At 37.9% G+C, this 10,128-nt stretch overlaps 1 protein-coding gene across 1 annotated transcript; it reads right to left on the bottom strand.

The window, feature by feature from the left end:
• Window positions 1–3,463: 3,463 nt before the first annotated feature.
• Window positions 3,464–9,254, bottom strand: mob3a (MOB kinase activator 3A). Its single transcript, XM_083940061.1, has 4 exons — window positions 9,054–9,254; window positions 7,083–7,555; window positions 5,321–5,523; window positions 3,464–4,032 (listed from the first exon to the last, which is right to left on the bottom strand). Exons 2-4 carry the CDS (start codon window positions 7,498–7,500, stop codon window positions 4,003–4,005), a joined length of 651 nt encoding a protein of 216 aa, XP_083796187.1. The 5' UTR covers window positions 7,501–7,555; window positions 9,054–9,254; the 3' UTR covers window positions 3,464–4,002.
• Between the last annotated feature and the right edge of the window lie 874 nt (window positions 9,255–10,128).

Raw genomic sequence — 10,128 nt, forward strand, 5'->3', positions numbered from 1 at the left:
TCCTAGAATCTACTTTCAGATTGGGTAACACATCAACAACTGAAATCTGTTACTAGTCGGCACACAGCTGAAAGGTTTAGTCATTTCCATTGACTCTTTGGGCCGAGCTGATGTTTGTTTATCTGGAAATTCTGTAAACGAAAATAATTTCCCCCTGGGATTATTAAAGTATTTCTAAATTCTGTGTCACCATTGCACTACTGAAAAACTGACACAAAGTTTTAGTGTTTTCATATTATAAATCATCACTGGCTCATTTGTAGAAACTACTTGTGTAAGACATAGGCATGGAAATGTTAGGATTATTTTATGTAAAGATAGATAGATAACTTTATTTATCCCCGAGGGGAAATTAGGTCATCGTAGCAGCAGTACAATACAATCAGAAATGCAAAATATAAAATACAATAAGAGTACAGTATCGCAAATTTAAAACACTATATTACAATATACTATGTGGATTTTAAGGTGCAAGATGAAGAGAGAAAGGTGCATTTTTTATTACAGTGGTAGGATTTAAGTAATAAGTCACTTGTATGATGAGAGTGTATCTTTAAATACATGACTGTGAGTCTGGATTATGATACACTTTGATGTTATTGTCCTACAGCCAAGTGGAGTGTTGGGACAAGTAGGGTAACTACTTTTCATTCCCCATACAAGTACCTAGGAAAAGTAATAGATCGTAATTTGAATGTAATCCACATATTTGTACTGTAGAAATTACGTCTGGAGCAAAGAAGGAAATCAGGTGACGTAGTATAAGAGCGCCAAAATCTGCGTATGGTCGGGATGGTGGATGGGTCCCAAAACATAGGACTTTCACTCTGGGGACTGGTGTTCTTATCATAGAAGGACTAAGTCAGATCTTATCCAAGTCGTTTTGTTACCTAAACTTAACCGCCATGGTCAAAGTTTCACATATCCTATGAACCCGCTTTCGGTGTGCCACCCCAAGATTTTCAGTTGCCCCATCTGACCACCCCTATGAAACATTTAACTCCCCCCCCAATAAATCTCTTGTGGGCCGTCTTCAGCTGTGGGCCCCTCAAATCTTGATTACTTTGCATCCCTATGCTACTGCACGAGGCGGCTGTCTCACAAGCCACAAATCCGTTAAGGGTGTGCTCCTTCCAACATTTGCTGAGTCACATTATCTCCTTTCTCTATGTGTAAACAATCACACTGTACCATCAAAACAACAGGCAGACACTGCTGTGTAAACCCCTGACAGAGTTGGACGAGCTCCAGCCTGATTGGCTGCAGCCTGAAATCCTTCCCCTTTGTTCTTGGCGTCCCTCCAGTACTTTCCTTCATGTCTTGCAACCCCTTCAGGCACAGTCTGGTACATTCCAGAAAAGAAAAACACACAAGAGGGAGCGAAGAGCAAAAGGCGGGTACAAAAGCAACACATGCTGCCAGAGTACAGTGGAGAGTTTAGAGGAAGTGACTCTGCTGAGGGGACGTGGAGAGGAGGGACAATCCTGTAAGAGGATCAGGTTTCAGCAGGCAATGAGGTCATTCCACTGGTTGATGTTAGTGGGGCAGATAGTTACATCATGTTGGTCTATTAAGATTTATATTAACATGTTTTATATTGTGTTTTAAGCTTGAATGAAGGAGGGAAAGTTGAAATAATATATTCTAGCTGTGAATATCGACAGTGATGCAATGTGACTATTTACTCAAGTGCTATAGGCCCACTTAAGTACAATTTAGAGGTACTTATACTTTACTTGACCACTTCCATTTTATATTACTTTATACTCTTGCTCCAATGAATTTAAGATGGAAATATTGTTCTTTTTATGTTGATATATACAAGTATTATTAACAAATAAAATCTGGTGCATTAGATAGACACGAAGCAGTATGTGACGTAACCGGCTGCAACATTACAAGAATCAATTCTTTATCTTGACATGTATCCATTATAATCCAACAATGGGTCGTTCTGCATCATGGGTACTTTTAGTTTTGGCACTTTCAGTACATTTTGCTGCCATTTCTTTTGTACATCTACTCAAGTAGAATTTGAATTCTGTAACTTTATTGTTACAGAGTATTATTTAGTATATACATTGTTGTATTGGTACTTGTACTGAAATAAAAGATCTGAGTATTTTTCTGCCTTAGATGACAGACAGATAATTAGTGATGAAAAGTAACTAACTACATTTACACATTTATTTCAGTATTTATACTTTTCTTTTACTACATTTTGGAGGGATTTACTGTATTTTTTAATTTTACTGTATTTATCTGACAGCTGTAGTTACTGGTTACTTTTCAGATTCTGATTTTAAATAAATATATGTTGGATAAAGCCACACAGCAATATATAGATTTAGCTTTATATAGAACTTGAAATGCTGCTAACGTGTTAATGTGTCAGTTATGGGTCATACATACTACAAGTGTTTCCAACATTGATCCTTGTCACGTTATAACTATTAAATAACCATATTCATCTTCACTGTCATGGAAATTCTCTGCTGATGTAAATGAAAAAACTTTAGCAACATGGGTTTGCTCAGAATCATTAACTCAACTCAGAGATGTATAAATGTTTGTATTCTCTCTGAAGGTTGTTGGTATTCAACTATATAGCTCTCTGAAAGAAGCTATTGTCAATAATGAGTATTTTTTTGACATCGTGAAATCTTGAATGCAGGGCTCTTACTTGAAATGGTCAATTATTTTTATTATTTGGATCACAATACTTCACGTCAGTCCCCCTGCAGGGACAAAACGTACTTGTTTTATTGTCACAAGATGTAGACTCCTGCAATCATAACTTGTAATTGTGGTTAGATATGGGTGTTTCTTGTGTGCAAGATTGCTGCTCATTATTTACACAATCCAAACCATTATAACTGATAACTGCTTCCAAACTGGACCAACAATGTTGTTCTCAAGGCTATTCATGCAGGGCCGGCTCATTCAAAACAAAAGCTCTGTGTATTCATCACAGTGCAGTCTGGCCTGCTTCTTGCATAACCAGCTTAATAAAATCATTAACCCGAATCAGGTCTATAAAGGACCCACTTCTCTGCTTCATGACAATAACAGGGACATTGGGCAGATTGCATAAGGGCTACAACATTAAACTGTGGGATTACACTTGTTTCCTCACTACAGACAGTTTTCGGTGTCTGATGCCACCCAGTGGACAGTTTTACATTTAGTCTTTTGAACATGTGCTGCCATGTGAGGTTCAAGTCTCGTGTGACCTTCAGCGTACAAGAGTATCTGCAACAAACACCTGCAGGTTTGACATCTGAGAACCTGCCTGAGGCCCAAAGTGTGCAGTGACACAGACTTGATAATGTCTGAGTCACCAGCAGGCCATTACTGTATAATCACTCCAGTTATAAATGTGTCTCTTATATAAATGCTACAGAGACACACATTTATTTAAATGTCGGAAATGGTCTTGAAAATAGAAAAAAATACTCTCAGAAACAGGGGAAAAATGTATTTTTCTCATTGTAACATTTGTACATAATACTTTCTCTGCCTGAAAAAAATTACTAAATTACTGCATTGATTGTTCAGATAAAGTGATACTACAAACTGTTTTACAGAGAGGACAATAGATTAAGTTAAGTCATAGCCCAGAACCTTTAGCTTCAGGTAGGAAAACCAATCAGTGTTAATTTAAATAGTAACAGAGTAGAGAATCATTTTAATGTAACAGATGTACAGTAATACATCCTACTACTTTGAGATCATTTTAGACAGACGGAAAGCATCCTGGAATGACTGAGATTCAAATAAAATAGAAAAAGAAAACATCAACACAAACATACACCTCTTAATACTGTGCTCTGATAAAATGTTTGAAAACTTTTTTAAAAACAGAACTCCTCATATGACAAGATTACAGTACTTAAATATAAAAATAGACTCTTTTTTGAATTTGTTTGTTCTTTTAGTTCTGCAGTCTTATAGATGGACGGATGTGTTCGTCCGGTGTGTCAACAGGTCGGCGATGCTCCCTCAGTGACACATCCGAGAGGTCATCTCTTTCTGCAGACACAATGCACGCAGAACACGGAGTTAGAGCAGTGAAGGAAATACTCTACACACTACAAGCTGCTGGATGCATGAAAAGCAGATTAAAAAAAAAGGTCAACACATCTGCACACTAATCTCCATTGCTAACATCCATTTTATTGTCTAAGCTTTTGGTCACACAGGCTTTTGTTACAGCATGAGACCTACACAGAACACTTCGTCTCTCGTGGGGGGAGGGGTCATCAACCATCTATCACAGAGTCTGTTTGGGAAAGTGCAGAAATTCAGGACTGATTGTCTTTAAGTGAACCTTATTGAAAAATGTTTAATGTTACTAAATCTGAGTCCTACAGGGTCACAAGTACAGTGTTTTTTTAGATGAGTTTGAAGTCTTAAAACAGTAAAATGGTCTCATGTTGAAAAGCACAAGTACTTACTGTACTTGTATTAACAATCACTAAGTACAGGACACAGTTTGCGCACTATTTAGTATCTATTAGGCTTGCAAGAAATTAGGAAAATATGCGATTTATAGATTATGTTCTTGATATGGCGATAACAATATTATTTGCAAAAAATATTGGTTTAACCAATACACTAGTGTATCTATTCAGTTCTGTCTTTCTGCTGCTTTCAGTATACTGCTACAATTTGCCTGTTGAATTAAAGAAAAATGGAATTATTTCAAACATTATTATAAAAGGCACCATTAGAAAAAAAGACATTTTTCTACTGATATTCTTTCAACTAACTCTCTTTTGCGTTGTTTATTGCGCAGGTTGAGATTGTGCTATCGATTTTAAAAACCTATTTTTTATTGTGTAGCCCTATCTCATCAGGTGTGTGTGTGTGTGTATATGTATATATATATATATATATATATATATAGGCATAAATGTCATCTGATAAGTAACAAGGTATTGTAATAAGAAATGCCTAACATTTGTTGTGGTGCTGACAAGTTTATTTGTTTATTTATTTGTCAACTGTTAAATGTACATCTAACTATAATAGCATGGTACCAATTCTATTTCAGTTTAGTCATTTTATGTGATTTTGAATACTGGTATTTATTCTACCGTTCCAGATTTAAGCTAATCTTATCCACATTTCTAATTCAGGAAAACGTCTCCTCCAAATAATGACAACACTGAATAAACTTAGTAAGACTGGATGCAATATATGCATGTATACAACTAGTTTATAGTTGAGTGTCTGAAATTCCATTATTTCACAACATAATCTCATCAACTTTTGTATTCAGCTCCATGTTGGATCCTAAAACTCCTCTTTGACTCACCAGAGGCTCCAGCTCTTTGTGATCCGTGAGGTTGAACTCAGTGACAAAGTAATAGAAATGCTTGTAGCAAGTATTGACATGAGCCTCGGCCCCCATCTGGCTCACGCGGTCGAAGTGGTGGATGTAGACGTGGACGAACACGCGGAACAGACGAGACAAAATCTTCTTAGCCACCTGCATGAAGGTCTTAGGGAAGGGAGTACCTGCAAGTCAGACAGATGGAGACGGGAGAACACCAGTCAATCCAGGGTGACCTTTTGCCATTTGTTTTCACAGACAGGAACACATTTGAAATAGTGGTGTATTAACCTCAAGGGTTACTGAATTTCAATGTGTTTGTTTATCCTCTGGAGTCCTTCAGGTTGGATACCAGCATGTTAAAGGACCCAAACAGTTTCACTTCATACATGAATAGAAAATCAACAGGACTCGGTCTGGAGGATAAGCCTCTGTTCTCACCGAGTGTTTAATTTATGAATGTCGTTTTGCTTTGACTAATTCAATAATATTTCAGGAATCTGTTTCAGAGGGCACACGTCAGAGGTCGTTTCTATTTAAAGCTTCTTGTACATTTTGGGACCCATTTTTAAATCCATTGCTTGGATGTTTCTGTGATTAATCAGATGCCGACAGCACAGGACACGTATACATGCAGAGCTACAGGCTGAGATAATAAGAAACCGAGAATACCACAGCAGCAGGAGATTAACTGCTAGAGTTAGCAATGGGCACAACGCTGTGGGTAATCTAATAAATGTGGCCTCGCAGATTTAATCTAAAACATTTAAACAATAACTTCAGTTGAAATGCCTTTGCTCTGAAGAATTTTATCTGTATCTCATCTCATTTAATTTCAGCTTCCCATTGTATTCATTACATATTAATCACTTAAGTGGCTATTGTTTTGGTCTTTGGTGTGACCAAAGCCATCATGATTAGTTCACTGTAAGAAAGATTAATCATTTAATGAGTAAAAGATACCAAATATGAGCGTGTAACACCAGCAGTTCCCAACTTTTTTGTCTTGCAGACCCTTAAAAAACTGTTTCTGTTGCATTATTAAATAACTCAGTATTCTACAAGACCAAGAGAAAACATTTAAGGGAAATGTGAAAAAATAGGTTCTTCTCTGCTTTTCTCTTTTGTTCATCATCTTGTGAACCCCATTGTTGGGTCCGACACCCAGGTTGGGAACCACTGGGTTACAGCATCTCAACTGTGAGAATCTGAATCGTTATTACCACTGGGGGTTTGACTGTTGTGTGGGAGAGGCACCAAGCATTATATCTGACCAGATAATCAATTGAAATTGCATAACAGACAAAGGAAGAAATCGATGGTCACTGCCCTGAGTCTGTGGACATTGTCTCTGAATGGGTGGTGGCCTGGTTTGCACACAAGCAGAGTTCACTACCTGTCTCAGAGATATGAACCAACCTCCTGAGCTCCTTTACAGTAGGATTTTTGGATGCTAAAATACTGTTTCACGGGGCGGCCAGTGGTTAGAGCAGTTGCCCTTTGTAAGGAGGCTTAAGGTCCTCGAAGCAGCGGCCACGGGTTTCGACTCTGACCTGCAGCTCTTTGCTGCATGTCTCTCCCCCTCTCACCCCATTTCCTGTCTGTCCTATATAATAAAATGCCTGAAAACTGCCAAAAAAAATCTTCAAAATACTGTTTCACACACAAAGTCTGTGACCTGATTCTGGATTTTAGCATGGAGAGTTTAAGAAACCAACCATCTGTAGCTAATGTCAACACTTACCGACATTGGTGGGGAAGATGTTCTCATTGTTGATTTGTACCTCAATCCAATCCATGAGCAGACTCATGTATTTCGGGGCCGACAGTGCCGTCGGCTTCTTGTACTTGTGCTCATCCTGCCAGCGGTACTCGTACTTGGGCCCACCAGACATGACGGGGCAGGTTTGATCGGTGCAGGAGTCGCTGATGGTGCCATAGATGAGGTTGATGCGGTTGAAGAAGTCGACCACGTGGACGGCCACCCAGTCATTGAGATCCTCGCCGTGAGGCAGTTGCACGGCCTGCTTCAGGTCCAGTCCTGCGTTTAGAGACGCCTGGGCCTTCTTGTGCAGGTCAAACCGCTGCGTCCCGGGCTCAAACTTGCGCTTGGGCCGGAATGTCCTGTCTTTGTTGAAGACTTGTTTCAGCGCCATGGACATAGTTGCATATGGTGGTACCAGGTGATTTGTCTCAATGCTTCTGGTGAATAATTTACTGTAGAAATGAAGGCAGTCAAAAGATCATGTAAACACCCAGTGCAGAGTTTTTGTTATAGACGCAGTATTGTTATTTGTTTGGACTCATGCGTATGATTAAAGGAGGGCTGAGAAATAAAGAAGGGAGGGGGACCGACTTAGATTAAAGGATGCACATTTACACTAAAGAGCATACATTATGTCGAGCGGGATTCTAGGGCATTACATTTTTCTAAATATTAATATATGGTAGTAACTAACTAATAAACACAACTGTCTATCAACATTTCCCAGAGTCCACAACCTAAACAAAAGCATTAAATCCTGACAATTAAGAGGTCATTTCTGGTGTCCAAGCTTTAAAAGGGACTTAAATGTTTAAAAGATTATTAATAATATTTCTGTTGATTTACTAATCAATGAATGCAGTAACCTTTTCATCTCTAAAACACAACAATAGCATCTGTGTCCCAGTTTTTGCATTGTCTTGGGCCTAAAAGTATTAACACCTTACATACGTTTTTAGGAAAAATGTGAATCTTGGATTAATAATCTTGAGAAGTGGCATATAAAACTGAGGTCATGTCAAGATTAAACTGTACATGATATATGGTACAAGAACATAAATAAATGTCCCCAGTCAGTCAAGACAGACAGAGTTTGTCGACGTTCCTGCCTGTTAAAAGTAAGGTTTTCGTTGTCACTGTCTGCACAAGATTGGTAGATAAATACTGTAATTATTATTATTATTATGGAGGAATAGTCGGGTCTTTTAAATCATAAATATGTCATGGAGTGTGGTCTAGACCTACTCTATATGTAAAGTGTCTTGAGATAACTTTTGTTATGATTTGGCACTAAAAAATAAAATTAAATTGAAGTGTGAGAGCCAATGATTATGACTGAATGCATGAAAGTTTACTTTAATATAAATATATATATCTACAATTCAACTGTGAGAAAAGTGAGAAGGTTAAATTAATTAATGGCAACCTGAATTCACCGAAACACCTCAAGTGGACAAGTCTCAACATCAAAGATGAAACATCATGAGTCATTTCCTATTTCAGGGACTATTTATTCCGCCGTGAAACCAAGAATCTGCGGAATGACAATAAAACCAAGTAAAACCGTCTGTAACCACTATGACGGGGTATAAATGTGTATTTATGCCTCCATCTAAACACCGGCGCCCCCATCTTCATAATAATGCGCCTTTATTTGGTCCCCAGCATACTTAAAGGGATAAAAGCCCAGAGATTAAACAGCAGGGCACATGACGACTGTACGAAGTTTATTTGTGACGTGACTCACGTTAGCTAAACTCGGGTCGGACTTGTTGCTTCACCACAGCTAAAACACACACACACACACACAAGACACGACAAACCCACGTTATTCACACTTAATTCACATCGTGTCTTAAATAAAAACCGTGTAAAAACGCCCGTTATCTCAGACAGACGATCAAACGGTGACGAAATCGCGACAGTTGAAAGCTACTTTCCCGAACTTACTTGTTCCGCCTTCCTGTTCCGTCAGTTTCCTTCTTCGTTTTAAGCGATAATTATCTAATAACCGATGGATAGCTTTAGGTCCACAGCATGGGCAGACTACATTATGGATACATGGTGCGATACATGTTGTATAATTACTGTTAATTCAATAAACATGTCACTATAATAAAGAAACTAACGTCTGACTCCTCCCTGCGAAACGAAAAGTGCACCAGCGTCGATTTAGAGCCGTTGGCAGTGACTTCCGGGCGAAACCTTCAAAATAATGTACCCTATGATCAATGTAATGTAAAGCAACATTTATACAGCTATTATTTGTAAGCACCAAATTGGAAATAAGTAAAACATGAGCAAGCACAATTGTGTTAAAAACAACTACTTCATTGATTGTATTTCCCTAAAATCATATCTTGGGCTTGCTGAATCAGTGACTTATTTTAAACCACCTCTTAAAACACATTTTCATAGACTTGCAAACACTTTACAGCCCCTCTGATGAGTGTTGTCACCCTGACAACTAACATCAATCACAATTTAGTTTGTTACTAGTCACAAGACCACGGCAAACAGCTCAATGTCCTCTCTTATTTTTCTTCTGTGAAAACTCGACACTATTATTTTGAAGGCTAATCCATAAACTTCCTGTGTCGCGTGCCCTTCAGTTGTTGCCTGGCAGCTTAAAGTACTTCCTTTGATACGGTAACATTAGTCATTATAAACCACAATAAATCATGTTTAAGTTACTGACAGGAGCAACACAGGAGATATCTGCTTTAGACCCGTTTAGATTAATCAATATTAATATGTATTTAAACATATAATGCCCCTTTTATTTATACTGATTATTTATTTACTTATTAGACCAACTCTACAAAAACATCATACATTGATATATTTCTCCATAATTTAAAGAAACCGTGCCAATATTTGTATTAAAGCCACTTTTGGGAGACAATTAATAAAGGTAAGACTGCATAGAATTAGTGGATTAACTGATTCATATCGATTCATTTATTTGAGTCATTTTTTAAAGGAACATAATTCAAAATTCTCTGGTCGCAGCGTCTCAAATGTG

Source organism: Echiichthys vipera (assembly GCF_963691815.1).
Source record: "Echiichthys vipera genome assembly, chromosome: 3".
Lineage (NCBI taxonomy): Eukaryota > Metazoa > Chordata > Actinopteri > Perciformes > Trachinidae > Echiichthys > Echiichthys vipera.

Excerpts from the sequence above, each read along its gene's own strand:
- mob3a (XM_083940061.1), bottom strand. The coding sequence starts at position 7,500 with ATGTCCATGGCGCTGAAACAAGTCTTCAACAAAGACAGGACATTCCGG. Across the intron at positions 5,524-7,082 it reads CATCTTCCCCACCAATGTCG|GTACTCCCTTCCCTAAGACC; the intron begins GTAAGTGTTGAC and ends TCTGACTTGCAG. Across the intron at positions 4,033-5,320 it reads ACAAAGAGCTGGAGCCTCTG|AAAGAGATGACCTCTCGGAT; the intron begins GTGAGTCAAAGA and ends TTGTGTCTGCAG.